The sequence below is a fragment of the Plecotus auritus genome, assembly GCF_963455305.1.
Source record: "Plecotus auritus genome assembly, chromosome: 11".
NCBI classification, from domain to species: Eukaryota; Metazoa; Chordata; class Mammalia; order Chiroptera; family Vespertilionidae; genus Plecotus; species Plecotus auritus.
The window spans coordinates 15450754-15467984 of record NC_137777.1 but is presented as its reverse complement, the minus strand read 5'-3'; the positions used below and the strand labels follow the sequence as shown (position 1 = coordinate 15467984).

The window sequence follows — 17231 nt, the reverse complement described above, 5'->3', positions numbered from 1 at the left end:
ACTTAACTAATATTCTTGTCCCCACCCCAAACGTCCTTAATCCCAGTCTCTATTTGTCAAAAAATTGACCCATCTTGGTTAACTTCCACCTGTCTTCAACATTTTTTTTTAATCTAGATCCCCTCTCACCCATTTTTCATTTCCAGAATATTTTGAAGCAAATTCCAGACATCATATCACTTTATCTTAAATATTTTAGTATCTCTAAAAGATAAGCAGTACTTAAAAATAACCACAATGCCATCATCACACCTAAAATCCATAATTATCTAATATTAAATATCTCATGTTTAAATATCATCAGCTAACTTAAGTATCCAAATAAAATGCAAACATTGAAATGGGTTGACATATTAAATCTTTTACTCCATATATTTGTTCTCTCTTTTTTTGCAATTTGTTGGAGAAACCAAGCTGTCTTTCAAGTTTCCTAGTATGAATTTGCTGATTATAGCCCTGTCATGTCACTTAACATTTTCTTCTATACCCTTATTTCCTAAAATTTAATGTAGGCTAAGTCAGAACCAGGTTTGATTGTTTCTTGGCAAAATGACTTCTTTGGGTAGTATTATGTACTTCCATTGGGAACCATATAGTCTGGGCTTTCTTCTTGGAATGTTATCAGTCATTGATGATCACTGCGAGATACCTTAATTCATGAGGAGTTGCACGCTCGTGTGTGCACACCCAACCTACCTCCCCCCCGCCACACACACACACACACACACACACACCTCTATAAGGAAAAATTTTCTTCCACCAACAATTTGGTTTCCCAGAAATACAGTTCATTTAGAAAAAGCAGAATAAATGCTTGGTGTGTGTGTGTGTGTGTGTGTGTGTGTGTGTGTGTGTGTGTGTTTAATGTATCCATTTTCAAAAATAACAATTTAGTTTGCTGGTGCTCTCTAAGTTGATCAATGAATTTTATGTTGAGAACATTATATAAAACGAACTCATGCATCTAAACATATTTGATGTGTTTTCAAACCATTGTTACTATCTTTATTGACGCTTCAATCATGTGATCTTTGCCAGTGGGAACCAATTCAAGTTGGCTCTTAGATCCTTGAGTTGTCTTTGTTTTCCAGTATGCCAAGATGTCCCAGGCTCATATTGTACGTTTCCTGCCCCAGAACTGAAATCCCCCCAAAATTCATGGAGCCTTAGTTCCTTTTAGTAGGAAATGGTATGTAGAAATCACAATCTGGGCATTACTTAATTGGTCATTATTTCTAGGCTTTTTAGTAAACAAAGCTAGAGCTTGTTGTTATGTTTGATAACTTTATTAAGATGAAGTACTTTATGAAGTCATATTGATACTTAGAACTCAAGCACAGGATTTACTTAACTTTATCACTCTTGTCACTGCGCTTCCTTCATCATAATTCTCTCTGAACACAACTGGAATTGGTAGATCTTCCTTTGAGTTATACTGTCCCCTTCAACAACTTTTATGGCAATCAACATATAATCTTGCATTTATGGTTATTTTTTTATATGTATCTTATCCTCCCTACCAAATGGTAAGCAATTTGAGGCCAGAAGACATGTCTTTTTACTTTGTTCAAATAAGATAAAATTCCTAAAGTGCTAGTGTATTTCCTGACACATAAATTCCTTCTTCTTTATATCTCTCAAAATATGGAACAGTACTATATACTATACATAACTTTGTTCAATGTTTTTATGGTATGTTCCATTTTATTTTTTATATATTTATTTTAATTTATACTTATTGTTGAAAATATTACAGATGTGCCCCATTGACCCCCTCCACTCCACTCCTGCCCCCTTAAAATGAATATATACAAAAATCGGTTTATACTCAACTTTTCAGATATAAAGTACTAGACACTCTAATTTTAGTAGGAATTAGGTTAAAGACATTAAAATTATTTGAAATAAGTTTTATTTCACAGATACAAAACAATTTTGAACATTTACAACTTGTACAAAGACTGGTAGCTTTTATATTTTAAAAAGTGCTATACTAAGAGAATAGGAAAAATTAAAGACCACAATGACATTCTAAATTATAGGTTCCAGGAATGGGGATATGAAGAAAGTACATAATTCTATCCAACTACAAAATCCTCAAACCATCTGAGTGAAGGAAAATGAATAATACTGGGCTTGTGTGAAATCACACTTTGGTCTGTAAACACATTTAGCTTTGTTTTCCATTCAGATGTCTACCTAAAAATCATATAAAATGTCACTAAAATTAGCCAGTCAAAGGTATACTAAAAAGAGGTAGGGAATGAGGATGGAAGAATTTATTTTGGTAGTTCTTCAATAATGATGCGAGACACTGAATTCCACCCAGTAGAGGCATCTCCTTTGGGATAATCTGAACAAGTACCAACCCAGATAGCAACATCCACTAACCCGGCACCAATTCCTTCACAGAGGCCTTCCACTGCAAAAAAAAAGATGAGAGGAACATCTTGAGAGGACAAAGACCTTTAGTCACATTTTCCTACTTTAGCAGGCTAGGTAATAAATCGATTTAATGTACAGTGAACTAAAAATTCTGATACTTAATAAGTGTTTCGTAAAAATAAATTGTTTTTCTTAGCACATAAATACTTTTAAAATACAAATATACATCCATTCTATGATAGAAGCATAACAGGCATTTTTCTTACAGGTTTTAACCATAAAACCAGAATTTGCTTAGTTACAGAGATGACTTAAAACAAAAAAGCAACTCATTTGATTAAACAAAGGAAGCCTATACTTTTAAAAGTCAATACTTCGGTTTGATTTACAAGTATTTTTTATTTTAAAAAATTTTTATTGATTTTATTGTGGTGACATTAGTTAATAAAGTTATGTAGGTTTCAAGTGTACAAATCTATAATACATCATCTATATATTGTACTGTGTGTTCACTATCCAAATTCCAGTTTCTTTCCGTCACCATTTATCCCCCTTTTACCCTCTTCTACCTCCCTCGCTTTCCTTCCCCTCTTGTAATCACCATACTGTTGTCTGTGTCTATCAGTTGTTGGAGTATTTTTGCTTAATCCCTTCACCAACCAATCTTCCCTCTGACAGCTGTCAGTCTGTACTCTTATCTATGAGCCTGTTTCTATTTTGTTTGTTAGCCTATTTTGTCCATTAGATTCCACATGTAAGTGATATCATATGGTACTTGTCTTTCTCTGACTGGCTTATTTCACTTAGTATAATGCTCTCCAGGTCCATCCATGCTGTCTCAAAGGGTAAGATTTCCTTCTTTTTACAGCCGAGTAGTATTGCATTGTGTAAATATACCACAGCTTTTTATCCACCAATCTACTGATGGACTAATGGCTATTGTAAATAACACTGCAATGAAATTAGGGGTGCGTGTATTCTTTCGAATCCGTGTTTCAGGTTTCTTTGGGTATATTCCCAGAAGTGGAATCACTGAATCATAACAAGGCAGTTCCACTTTTAATTTTTTGAGGAAACTCCATACTGGTTTCCACAGTGGCTGCACCAGTCCGCATTCCCACCATCAGGTCACCTTCAATTCATCTTAATGCAGAAACTTAGGAATAACAAATCACTTCTGACATCCCACCCAACTGATCACAACAGATGAGGTTTCACACCAAGGCTGGGAAATGCATCATGGGCTAACAGTGTGCTGTCCTAGTTGCCCGACATGACTGTGGACTCGAAACTAATCTCTGTCTCTAAAGACCTGAGACGCACTCTGCAATGTCACTAGTCTACATACCAGAAGAGGTGCGATGGATGTTAATCGTTGAATTCAGTTCAGGGCTTCCTTGGTCCAAATAAATGATGGCTTCAATGGGAAGAGGCCCTGAGCATTCAGCTCCGTTGAACGTGAAATACCAACGCTGACAGCACGCGCTTCTGCACTTTAACCGGAGCGAGCCACTGAAGAGAACTCGGAGAGCACTGTTGGAGCGCATCTTAGTGAATGTGCACTCCTGCCACACACACAGACATGGGGCTCCATTAGCATTTCCAAGTTTATTCAAAAAGATACTTTCAAACTGGACTGTGAATCCTAACTACCCTTTACCCCAAGCTCCATTTAAAAAGTTTAACTTTTACAGAGGGAAAAAGATTTTCTGCAAGACAGGGAAGAGACTCTGATATGAAGAACTCTTTACAAAATCAAGTTATGGCATCCTTAGAATTATTCACCCCAGTGAAGGTCTTTCAGTTTTACCAAAAACAGCTAGTCTTCAGAATTTAGACCAAACCAACCTCTATCTTTACATTTTTTTTTTTCATTCCAAAAATATTTCCTGAGCCCTATGTGCTGGATACTATAGATATAGCAGTACACAAAATAGATTCTCTGCCCTCATGGAACTCACATTCTAGACTAGTACTGTGCATATACACTGAGTGGACAGATTATTATGATCTCTGAACACATAATAATCTGGCCACTCAGTGTATATCCTATAAAATAAAAGGCTAATATGCGAATTGTCCCTTTGACCAGGAGTTCAACCAGTAGGCAGGCCGGCCAACTGCCCATGTCCCCTCCCCCTGGCCAGGCTGGCCGGACCCCACCCATGCACAAATTCATGCACCGGGCCTCTAATATATATATATGTATATATATATGTATATATATATGTGTGTGTGTATATATATATATATATATATAGAGAGAGAGAGAGAGAGAGAGAGAGACCAGATTATTATGCATTAAGAGATCATAGATCATAATAATATGGCCACTCAGTGTATATTTATTCTTGACCTATTTCTATTTGATCAGCAGCATACAGTATCACAAATTCAAACGTAGGTGGGGTTTTTAGTCTTTAACTATGTGACACAATTATAAGGCCCACATTTTTTTTTCCACTCTAACTGGTCTTTGCAAAATTCATCAATCAATTGGTTCATAGTCCTATCTTTTACTTGCAGAAGGCTCCCAAACCCTCTGACCATTGCTAAAAGGAATTTGAAAACACATTAATAATTCAGAGACAATAGGGATAGCTTTTGGAGAGAACTCAGCAACTTTTGATGAACTACAACTTAAGAACCGGTCTGTCAATGTCAGGTGTTTAAAAAAGAAGGCAATATTTAAACAAAATGTTTTCTAAGAAATCACAAATGAAACTAAAAATGGTCATGGTCACCAAAACCATGTAAGAACTTTTATGGAAATTCTATCACGTGAAAATCAAATCAAGACAGTGGCAAAGTTTTTTATAGACAATACTAGAGGCCCGGTGTGCAAATTTGTGCACCAGTGGGATACCTTGGCCTGACCCGTGGGATTGGGCTAAAACTGGCTCTCCAACATCCCCCGAGGCCCCAGATTGCAAGGGGGCACAGGCCAAGCCGAGGGACCCCACCGGTGCACGATTGGGCCCGGGGAGAGATGTGGGAGGTTGGCCAGCTAGAGAGGGACCGTGGGAGGGCTCCAGGGCATGTCTGGCCTGTCTCACTCAGTCCTGATCAGCCGCACCCCAGCAGCAAGCTAACCTACCAGTCAGAGCATCTGCCCCCTGGTGGTCAGTGCACATCATAGCGAGTGGTTGAGGGGCCTTAGCATATCATTAGCATATTACGCTTTGATTGGTTGAATGGCTGACCAGTTGACCGGATGACCAGACACTTAGCATATTAGACTTTTATTATATAGGATAGCAGACATTTAACAGCTGATATAAGGATCAGGGCTAACACGTAAAGATTAAAACTTTAGAGTTTTATGAAAATAAAGTCTCTTCTATTTGCCTAGTGATAGTGTTGGTTAATATCATGAAGTAATATATTGTGGATATGGAACCGTGTACAGAGTTGGTTAACAAAGAGAGAAAGGCTTAGAAATAGCACTAACTTCTTCAACTCTATGAATCCCAGTGGACTCGCCAGTTACTTTGGAAGCAAACACGGATCAAAGTGACTGAGTCATTAATCAAAATGCATTGCCAGCCAGGCTATTTTGAGTAACTTGGCCCCTAAGTGTCACAGAATAAAGTACAATGGTCACTGTAGTACATCTCTGGTCCATTCCACTTCTGTCAGGCTGAGCAATTTTAAGCTAGGCCAGCTACCCAGAATAAGGACAAATACCAAGGGCCTTGCCACTTACAGATAATTCCCATCATGTGGTAAACTTCTTAGAAATTCTTCCCACCCTTATGTCTGGAGCCACAGCAGAATTTTTTAGACTAACTTAAATTTACTTCAGGATAGATTGGAAAGTTGCTTACTGTCCAATCTTGTGGACATAGACATGCATGCTCTCCCTTTTTGTTTGCATTTTAAAAAATAGAGTAAGTTATTTGAGGTTATTAGGGTTAAATGTCTTAGAAATATCTTTATAAAATTAACTCTGAAATGTTACCAATTTTTCTCATTAATTTTAAGTTAAAGTTACATGGTACCTCCTTAATTTTTAAAAAAATGTTTTGGTAAAAATAAATAACACAAAATCTCACCTAAAATTAACACTCAGCTATGAAAACCCTTAATTTTTTTTTATGCGTGTGTTGTTGTTTTGTTAATCCTCATCTGAGGATATTTTTTTCCATTAAATTTTTAAAATATATTTTTATTGATTTCAGAGAGGAAGGGAGAGGGAGAGAGAGATAGAAACATCAATGATGAGAAGGAATCATTGATTGGCTGCCTCCTGCACGCCCCCTACTAGGGATCGAGCCCACAACCCGGGCATGTGCCCCTGGCTGGAATCAAACCCAGGACCTTTCAGATCGCAGGCCGACACTCTATCCACTGAGCCAAACCAGCTAGGGCTCCATTGATATTTAGAGAGAATAGAATGGAGGGAGGTACGAGAAGGGAGGGAGATGGAGGGAAAGAGAGAGAGAAACATTGATGTGAGAGAGACACAGTTATTGGTTGCCTCCTGCAGGCGCCTGGACTGTGGCTGGGGATCAACCCTTCAACCCAGGCACGTGCCCCGGACTGTGAATCCAACCTGCAACCCTTCGGTGTGTGGGCTGATGCTCTGACCACTGAACAACACCAGCCAGGGCTGAAAACCTTTACGTTTTGCTTCAACTTTAGAATAATTCTGATTTTACTTACCGCAATTTTTCCAAGATCTATGCCATAATTCAGCGAATTCCATGAGCACTGCTTGTAGTTAGGTGTCCAGGACTCCTCGAAGGTTTCCCTCAGGCATTCCCCCTTTTCTCCTTTGAATCCATCCCGACCTGGGATCCCAGGGGTACCAGGAATGCCATTGGCCCCAGGGCTCCCATCTCGACCAGGGACACCCGCAGGCCCTTGTAAGCACATTCCATTATACTAGATCAGTGGGAAAAAGAAAGGAAGAAAAACTCTCACCACTTAAGATTCAAAGACTCGATCTGATTAGAATTGCATTTATTTTGAGTCCTTGGAGGCAAGAATCCTTTCATACCCCTTGCTCATGTTCTAGACCAGTGGTCGGCAAACTCATTAGTCAACAGAGCCAAATATCAACAGTACAACGATTGAAATTTCTTTTGAGAGCCAAATTTTTAAACTTAAACTTCTTCTAACACCACTTCTTCAAAATAGACTTGCCCAGGCCGTGGTATTTTGTGGAAGAGCCACACTCAAGGGGCCAAAGAGCCGCATGTGGCTCGCGAGCCACAGTTTGCCAACCACTGTTCTAGACAAGTTATAGAGAACTGACTTAAAAATTATTTCTAAAATACTGTGATTTCTTTACATTGCACAGACTTTACACTTTTTTATGTGGAGGATGTGTCACGGGGTAACCCTTCTGAGAGCCCCCCCCCACTTCTCCTCCCTGAGAGGGAGCAAATGACCTTATTGAAGGTGACCACTAGCCTTCTACAGGGTGGCAGTGATCTCTCAAACATCTTAAGGATTCTCTGTTTTCTTTGGTAGGGAGGGCAGTGGCGTGTCATGCAGAAGTTAAGTGCATGGATTCTAGAGCCTGGTTCTCTGGATTTTAATCCTGACTCCACCACTACTAGCTCTGTGAGACAGAGCAAGCTGCTCGATGTGCCAGTGCCTGCTTCCTTATCTGTAAAACTAGAGGCCTGGTGCACGAAAGTCATGCACTGGGTGGGGGAAGGGGGCGGGTTTGTCCTTCAGCCCAGCCTGCACACTCTGGAATCTGGAACCCCTCAGGATCGGGCCTAAACCGGCAGTCGGACATCCCTCTCACAATCTGGGACTGCTGGCTCCTAACCACTCGCCTGTCTGCCTGCCTGATCACCCCCTAACTGCTCTCCTGCCAGCCTGATTGACACCTAACTGCTCCCCTGCCATCCCGATCACCCCTGCCCTCCCCTGCAGGCCTGGTCCCCCCCAACTGCCCTCCCCTGTAGGACTGGTTGCCTCCAATTGCCCTCCCCTGCAGGCCTGGTCATCCCCAACTGCCCTCCCCTGCCAGCCATCTTGTGACAATGTGGGGGTGGCCATCTTGTGATGATGTGGGGTGTGGCCATCTTGTGGCAGCCATCTTGTGATGACGTGAGGGCAGCATCTTGTGACATGAGGGCGTGAGGGTCAACTTGCATATTACCTCTTTATTACATAGGATGGGGGAAGTAACAAAGGTTCTTACCTGGTAGGGTTTGTATGAGATGTGAAATGATATACAAAGTGCTTAGAAGTGTCTGGTACCCAGTAAACACTGCATATGTCAGCCATGATTACTCTCATTATTCCCCCAAGAGCATGTGAGGCAGTGACCTGGGCAAGTGTGACCACTCCCTTGGGTGGACCTTACCAGGGTCTAGATCTGGAGAAGAGAGCATTAGCAAACCCTCCGGTTAACACACAAAACCAACACACACCAAAGTAGTTACCTCAGTGGGAAAGGAGGTGTTTTGATCCCCATCTTCTAATTCCTGAATGGGTCTACTTATTAGATCCTCCAAATCTAGACCCAATCCACTTAAATTTTTACTTTAACAGTTTCCCATTTGTGTAGATTGTCACAATCTACGATTCTATACAAATACACTATCATTCTATATAAATATATTGTCCAATCAGAACAAAACACCAGGTTCCTTATATATTAAAATAACTTCAAAGCTTATCTTTTAAGTTCCCCCTCTGGGAATAGACATGGTTGTATTCTAAAATCCAATAACAACACCTTATGTCTCTAATGTTTGCCCATTAATTTGCTTTTCACACCACCAATTTGATTTTTGTTTTGACAGATGACTTTTGTGACTATATTCTAAAACAGTGTAGTTAATTGTAGACAATTTTCGTTACAGAAATTTCATTCACTTACACTAGCAGACACATGTAATGTTTGGACACAGATTTCTAGTGAAAGAGGAGAAGCAATAAGACTCCTGGTATTCTTGGATTTCTTGGTTGCCACAACTTGGAAGGAGAAATTGCTCTTAGCATCTACAAGGAGTAGAGGCTAGGGATGATGCTAAAAATGCTACAATGCCCAGGGCAGTCCCCACAACAAAGAATCATCTACCCCAAAATGTCTACACTGCCGTGGTTGAGAATTTTTACTCACCTTTTAATCTAAAAATTGCATTTCTGAGACCACATCATTTTATTGAATTTGGTTTCACAGGTATCACATCAGTCTTCTTTCACTTTAAAATGCTAACTCAGCCCACCTTTAGCACCTACCAGGGAAGGGTAAAAACATCTGTGGAATGAGCCCCTGTTTCTTTCACTGAACTGACCACCAGGGGGCGGAACTTGCTGGAAGCTTGAAAGAAATGCTTTGAAAGATTTTGTACAAAGAAGTTGCTTTCTAGAGTCTGTTGAAACTTTCTATGTGGACCTTTCTCCCCTCCCTCTCCCTGCCCCCGTCCGCTCCCCCAGCAAAACCAAATCCAAGCTACAGGATGCACCTGAGCCTGGCTGCCTAGTAAGCTTTTCCAAGTCGGGCTAGAGTTGTGGGAAACCGCAGGTACTGTAAATCTTTGGAGGGAAAGAAAAAAATTGCTAGCTTGATGGGGAAAAGGGTTATGTTGTATATCATAACTACAAATTCACAAAATGCAGACTTCACAGGAACCACATTCAGTTGGTACAGTTTAAAGCAATTTAGGCATTTAAAATTGAACGGCAGCGCTGAACACAATTCTGCTTTGTGGAACAAAGTGACACGGCGCATCACCAGAAAATGCTGTGTGAAATGGCAGGGATTTTTTTTCCCCCCAGAGCTTTTGAATCTGGTTTACAGCTCGCTGCCAGGGAGCTTGGTTTATTAGCTGAATTTACAAGGGCAGCTTAACATATACAAAACAGGTTGGTTTGGTTTTAAATAAAAAATGTCCCCTCTCGTGTCTTGCAATGCCTGTACACCGTACTTGTTTGTAATTAAGGTTGATTTAAGGATTGAAGATACCATGCACCAAGGAATATGGTAGCTGTGAAAGGAAAGGATCACTTTTGCCCTCCCCCCCGGTTTGTTGACTTTTAGCGGGGGGAAAAAGCCTTAAGCAAACAAACTTTCCCACAGATTGGCCCTTCAGAAGGCACTTGGGCTACTTATTTGCTCTCCTGGAAACTGTCTTCTCCCTCAGCTCAACTGTGATGCTGGTACCTGGTGGCCACAGGGCAAGGCCCGGGGAGTCCGAAAGGGCTGGCTGCCTATCTGTCCAAACAGAACGACGAAGCGGGTCCTTGGAGGGTTAGTGCTGGGCCCTTCATTTCCCCTTCCGGCCAAAAACCCTCAGAACCACCCCGGCCCGCTGTGGTCTCCAACAAAGTAAATTGCAGCCCATGCGCCCTGGGAGGGTGACCCAACATGACTCATGGTCTTCAAGTTACAAAGCGCTGGAGGGAGGCTTTGCAAGGGTTTTCCTCTCTCCAGCGGGCAGACGTGGCCACCAGTCCCAACAAAGGCCACGTTGCAGGTCCCGGCCCAGCCCACCCAGGGAATCAGTTGGTCCAGGGTCGCCAAGCAGCTCCCGGGCCAACGTGCTCACCTCCCCAAGCTCCTCGTCCTCCCCGCAGGGCTGCGCTAAGCCTGTCCATCCTCACCATGGGGTGAAGGCGTGGGGGGCTCAGAGGCCAGACATCATTGGGCAAATCCCCGTACTTTGGGGCATCCCACCCCTTGGACGTCGTATCTCCGCTCAAACATGAGCACCCTCCCCCCAATTCTGGTCTCCCCTGAGCGCCCCAGGACACCAGCCACTACACGTAGTCCAGGTCCTTCCCTGCACGTAGACTCGGACAAAGCAGGACATCCAGGCGCACGCGAGTAAGACACACACACACACACACACACACACACACACACACACACACACACACTCGCCTTGCACAGACGGCCCCCTCTCCGTCCCCTCCACGGGCGCAGCGCCAGCCCAGCTCCCGCCCAGCCCCCGCACTCACCAGGTCCACCACCTCCCGCTGCCGCAGCAGCGCCTTCTGCTTCACCTTGGGGGTCTCGTTGGCGCTCGACGGCGCCGGCAGCTGCAGCAGCAGGAGCAGCAGGAGCAGCAGGAGGCCGAGGCGTCCGGGCCTGGGGGCGGCGGCGGGGCCCTGGGGGCGCATGGCGCGCGGCGGCCCCGGACACGCGGAGCGGGAGCTGGAGGAGCCCGGGAGCTCGGACGTGATCAGAGTCTGGCCCCGCGGCGCTCGGAGGCGGGCGCAGGCTGCATCAATGCGCCTTTCACCCGCGCGCCTCCCCCTCTCTCTCCCCACCCTGGACACCCAGAGTTTCCATCCGGTCATAGGCCAGAGCCCCCACCCCGAGCCCCACGTGGGGCGGGCCAAGAGCCGGGCCCGCCTTCTCCCGCAGCCGCGGCTCAGCCCGCTTGGACCCCCGCGGGGCTGGACAGACCGCGTGGAGAAGCCTCCTGCAAAGTGGGGGGGAGGTGGCCGTCGTCCCGGGGGCCACGAGTGGAGACTTCGAGGACGGGCGTGGAGATATTACCGCCTAAATGATCACTGGAGAGGCGCGTACCTTCACGTGGGTTCTGGGGCCACCTTCACGGGTTGTCAAAGCTGGTATCTTCTGCAAGATCTTTTTGGGGGGTGACCTTTTTTTGGTGGGGAGGAGAACCATGAGTATCATCAGGTTCTCCCCGGGCCCCATGAGCCAAATGATTAAGAACCGCTGTTTAATAATAAATGCTAACACTTGCTAAGCTCCAGGAACTATGCAGTCTTTCACTATTCATACTCTCTGTCCATTGAGACAATGTGTGTGTGGGGGCGGGGGGGGGGGGTACCATCTCTGCTTGCCCCCTTCACAGATGAGGAAAATGATGATGATCAGGGAAGTTAAGCAGCATTCAGTGGTAGAAGTTCACTTTTCAGAAATCACTACTGATTTCTGATTGATATATTTTTCTAACCTTCTCTGACCCCCTTTCATCTGTCCTTTATCCATTCTGGAAGAAAGCATTCTGGGGAACCCAGGCCCCCCACCAGGTAGGGTCAGGAGCTTCTTTATACACCAGGGGCTGACCTCAGGCAGGACAGAAATCTCCCACACCTGTAGCAACATGAAAGTTCCTGTTGGCAATGCTGCTGAGGTCAAATTCAATTCAGCAGGCTTCTCTTTGGAGACCCAGCCAGGTTTCTGGAAGTTATAGTGGGCTCAACAGATGGATATTCAAGAGAAGGAACAGTTTGGCAGGGGACGGTTCTAGAAAAGCACACTCCTGGGCCAGTATGTAACCGCAGGTAAACTGCATTCCTGTTTATTGGAAGAGGCAAATATCCAAATGGGTGCTAGAGCCAGAGCTGGCTACATAATTTGCCCAGGCCAATGCAAATGAAAATGCATGGTCCTTTGTTAAGAAATTATTAAGAATTTCAAGACTTTGTCAACAGAGCGATACACCAAGCGCGGGATCCTTCTAACTGCAGCTGCACAGGTGACTCACGCATGAAACCAGCCATGTGTAAAGCTAAACAATGTGCCAGCCCATACCCTCTTGCAGCCAAACAACTCTGGGGGCAGCAGGCTACAGGCTGGAGAGGAGAGGAGGCACCACCAGGGAGTCTGTCTAGCTAGCCAATCGTAGTTCCTGCTCCTGCTCCTGCTCCTATCACCAGCGACTTCAGATGGGCCCTCTCTGTGTAAACTTGGGAAACAGATTGGGTTTTCAGCAAAGAGCTATTTCCTGTATTAACATTCATGCATTTTTATTTTATTTTTTATTGTTTAAAGTATTACATATAGTAGTACATATAATCTCCTTTTTTCCCCCATTGACCTTCCCCCAGCTTCCCCTACCCCCTGTTGCATTCATGCATTTTTAAACTACACACTCACATAATCAATTCCTCTGCAGGATAAGTAAATAAGATATCATTATCTACATTTCAAAGATAATATATAACAATGCATATATGCACACATTTATAACTATACAGAGGGCTTGCACATACCCTATCTCCCAGGTCCTAAAAATTATACAAAGTACTCCCCCTATGGGTTGCATTAACTTCACTGTCTGTGCTTACTTCTCTCCCTCTGTGGTTTGCCAAGCCATTTATCCTACCACCTCTGGAATTTATCATCTTAGTCCAGTTGACTTTGCTCCATCTAAAACGTAGGCCCATTTTACCATTATAGATTTTAGTTCTAGTTAGTGATTATGGATTAGTTTAGGATCCTGGATCTTATTTCCAGAGTGGTCTTTCCCAAAGATTTCCAAATGTTCTGCATATTTTCTGTTCAAATATTTTAATTTTTTTCCTGTTGAACTATTAATGCATTTCTTATCTGTCATAAAACTCCAGATTGACAAATCTCAGAGGGAAGGGCGAGGGAGTAGGAAGAGATTAACAAAGAATTATATGCATATATACATAACCCATGAACACAGACAATAGTGTGGTGAAGGCCTGGTGGGGAGGAGTGGGGTGCAGGGGTAAGAAGGGAAATACTTCTGTAATACTTTCAACAATAAAGATAAATTTTTTAAAAAACATTGAATTTTCCCATTTAAGGACATAATATATCTTTATATTTTTCAAAGTCCTCTTTTATGCATTAGTAACATTTTATAATTTTCTTTATATATCTCTTATGTAGTTCTCATTGGGGCTATTATGGATTTTGCTGCTGTTGCAAATGGAATCTACTTGTATTGATTTCCCCCATTGATTGTATTATTTTTCTATTATTGTTAACAAACTACCACAAGTTTAGTGACTTAACACAACAAAAATTTATTATCTCCCAGTTTTTGTGGGTCAGGAGTTCAGTACAGGTTAGTATCATACAAAACTGGCATTATAAGAGCTCATAAACTTAGAATCCTATATAATAAAGAGGTAATATGCAAAATGACCATCACTCCAACACACAAGATGGTTGCCCCCATGTGGTCAAAGATGGCCACCCCCATGTGGACACAAGATGGCTGCCACAAGATGGCCAGCAGGGGAGGGCAGTTGTGGGCAATCAGGCCAGTAGGAGAGGGCAGTGGGGTGGGCCCAGGCCTGCAGGGGAGGGCAGTTGGGGGCGATCAGACCTGCAGGGGAGGGCGGTTGGAGGGGACCAGGCCTGCAGGGGAGGATAGTTAGGGGCAACCAGGCTGGCAGAGGAGGGCAGTTAGGGGTGACCAGGCCTGCAGGGGAGGATAGTTAGGGGCAACCAGGCTGGCAGGGGAGGGCAGTTGGGGGTGACCAGGTCGGCAGGGAAGGGCAGTTAGGGGCAATTGGGCCGGCAGAGGAGCAGTTAGGCGTCGATCAGGCTGGCAGGGGAGTGGTTAGGGGGTGATCAGGCTGGCAGGCAGGCAAGTGGTTAGGGGAAATCAGGCAGGCAGGCAGGTAGTTGGGAGCCAGCAGTCCTGGATTATGAGAGGGATCCCAGATTGGAGAGGGTGCAGGCTGGGCTGAGGGACACTCCCCTCCCCACCCCCCGTGCATGAATTTCGTGCACCAGACCTCTAGTATTTGACATAAATATAGAAATAAATAGCCTGAAAGTGGCAATTTTTAAGAATCAAGGAATGTGACACTTATTGAAATGAAGGCAGAAGAACCTATTTATTAGTCAAGGTCTAATCAGAGTAAGATAAACCATGTTAGATAGTTCGACCAGAGGAGATTGAATACAGGAGATTGGTTACCCGATGTTTGGAAGTCAGGATGCTGAAGTAAACCAGATGATTACTGAAAGAAGCGGCTACCACCCCTAGGCCTGGGACCGAAGGGAAGAAGTGTCTCTAGGGGAAGTCCTAGAAGCTAGAGCTTGGAGGAAGTCCCATCTCCATCTCAGAGTGCACAGTTGGTTCTCAGACTTCTGGCTGGTGCATCAAATACACAGTATTTAGACTGCCAAGGAGTCGTGGGCAGCTGGTACCTCTGAAGGGTGTGGCACAGCTGCTGCCAAGGGAAGCTGGAGGCAAAAGCTGTAGCTATCCTCTGCTTAGTGACTTTTTTTGGGGGGGGAGGGGCAGGGGGTAAGAAAGAGTAATGTTTACTGATCGATACAGGACTGAGTGCTATGAAGGGTTTACCAGGATGGAAATGCACCCCACCCCCACCGCTGCCACCCCCAACACCCAGAGACTACGGTATTTAGGAGTTACACGCAACAGCCATAACTGCTGAATATCTGTTCGTAACAAACAAACCATAGCATATTTATACTGATCACATCGAGTGATTATAGAAATCTATTTATACATTGCTTGTATAAAAATCTTTTTTTTTGTAAAAACTATTAAAAAAAAAAAAGAAAGTAGCCGAAACTGGTTTGGCTCAGTGGATAGAGCGTCGGCCTGCGGACTGAAGGGTCCCGGGTTCGATTCCAGTCAAGGGCATATACCTTGGTTGTGGGCACATCCCCAGTGGGGGGTGTGCAGGAGGCAGCTGATTGATGTTTCTCTCTCATCGATGTTTCTGGCTCTCTATCCCTCTCCCTTCCTCTCTGTAAAATATCAATAAAATATATATATAAAAAAAAAGAAAGTATAAAAACATGTGTAGTTGAAAGCCCTGCCAGGACAGCCAGTCTGTAAACATTCAGTGAGCATGTGTTTTGGAAGGGCGCCAGCGCCTCATGCCCACAGCAACTCCAGCAGGGCCGGTGAGCGTGTGCCCTGGCTGTCCCTCCGGGCAGGACCGAGCTGCACCACTGCTCAGTGACTTTCTAAGCACTTTTGCCTGCTATGTGTAAATGCTCTCTCTCTCTATATTAGCTATTATTATAAAAATAATAAAAGTAGGGGCTTCTATATAAAGTTAAGGGAAGCCATGATTTAATAGATGACAACCTCTATCTCTATCAGCTGTGTCATTCAAGATCTGATTAGGAGACAGAAACCACTCTGAGTATTTCCAGCAGAAGGAATTTAACGTAGGATATTGACTCCGAAGGCTAGCTCAGTCAGGGGAAATGAAGCAGCCCAATATTGTCCATAGCGGTAAACTGCTACCATCTTTAAGCCAGAGAGAGAGAAGGTGACCTATCAAAGCGGGAATCATGTTGAGCTTATCCAGTGGAAGCCGGAGCCATGACAAGAGATGAAGCCACTGGCAGAGAAGGAAGATGAGGACTAGCCCGGCTTCTTCTCCCCTCTTCCCACCCTCCAATCTCCAAAGGCAAGTAGAGGCACCCGCAACAAGAGCCTGGGAACAGCCTGTGGAGGTTGGTCAGTCTCGTGCGATGCAGAGCAGAGCAGCAGAAGCCCATGGATCTGAGGGCAAATAGTACTGATGAGTCCTGCAACCGGGGGCTTGAATTTCTCCCTCTACCAGCTCCTGTTCACGCACAGTCAGCTCTAGAATCCGCCAGTGCAGTGGTGTCATCTGCATTCCTCAATGCCTAAATCATCAGACTGTTCACACAGCAGTACTAACGGGTTCATCTCTCCACATCCTGCACGAATAAACAGTCAGTATACAGCACACGTGCCGTCTCATGAGTGAGGGGGATTTTTATAGTTCTAAGGAAAAGAAAAGTGGATGGAAAATTATAGAACCTAAATATCGTTCATGAAAGATGAGTGCAAGCCCCTCGATGCGATCACGGTAAGCACATTTTACATGCATCCCTTTATAGCTGTGCTGATTATACAACTAGACGCTGACGCTTGGCAGGGCTTGAGGATAAGCACTGGTCTGGGTTAGACCTGGGAGAGTTACCAGAACACTTCCTTTCTTCGGAATCATTGCAGCTACATGCTTGTTACTTCGGTAGTCTTTCATGTCCCCTAGAATTTTCTTCCTTTTTCTTAGGTTACTCAATGCTGTGCCCTTTCTTTCCCCCTTCATTATGCCTAGTGTACAGAGGTTTTGCAATCAGCATCCTCTGAACAGACTCTGCATTGTAAGAAGTC

At 44.0% G+C, this 17231-nt stretch overlaps 1 protein-coding gene across 1 annotated transcript; it reads right to left on the bottom strand.

The window, feature by feature from the left end:
• Nucleotides 1–1897: 1897 nt before the first annotated feature.
• On the bottom strand, nucleotides 1898–11620 carry CTHRC1 (collagen triple helix repeat containing 1). The gene is made up of 4 exons (XM_080646370.1): nucleotides 11317–11620; nucleotides 7051–7272; nucleotides 3734–3950; nucleotides 1898–2422 (listed from the first exon to the last, which is right to left on the bottom strand). The coding sequence occupies exons 1-4, from the start codon at nucleotides 11476–11478 to the stop codon at nucleotides 2280–2282; spliced, it is 744 nt and encodes a 247-aa protein (XP_080502496.1). The 5' UTR covers nucleotides 11479–11620; the 3' UTR covers nucleotides 1898–2279.
• Between the last annotated feature and the right edge of the window lie 5611 nt (nucleotides 11621–17231).

Excerpts from the sequence above, each read along its gene's own strand:
- CTHRC1 (XM_080646370.1), bottom strand. The coding sequence starts at position 11,478 with ATGCGCCCCCAGGGCCCCGCCGCCGCCCCCAGGCCCGGACGCCTCGGC. Across the intron at positions 7,273-11,316 it reads AGCGGGAGGTGGTGGACCTG|TATAATGGAATGTGCTTACA; the intron begins GTGAGTGCGGGG and ends CCACTGATCTAG. Across the intron at positions 3,951-7,050 it reads TAGATCTTGGAAAAATTGCG|GAGTGCACATTCACTAAGAT; the intron begins GTAAGTAAAATC and ends TGTGTGTGGCAG.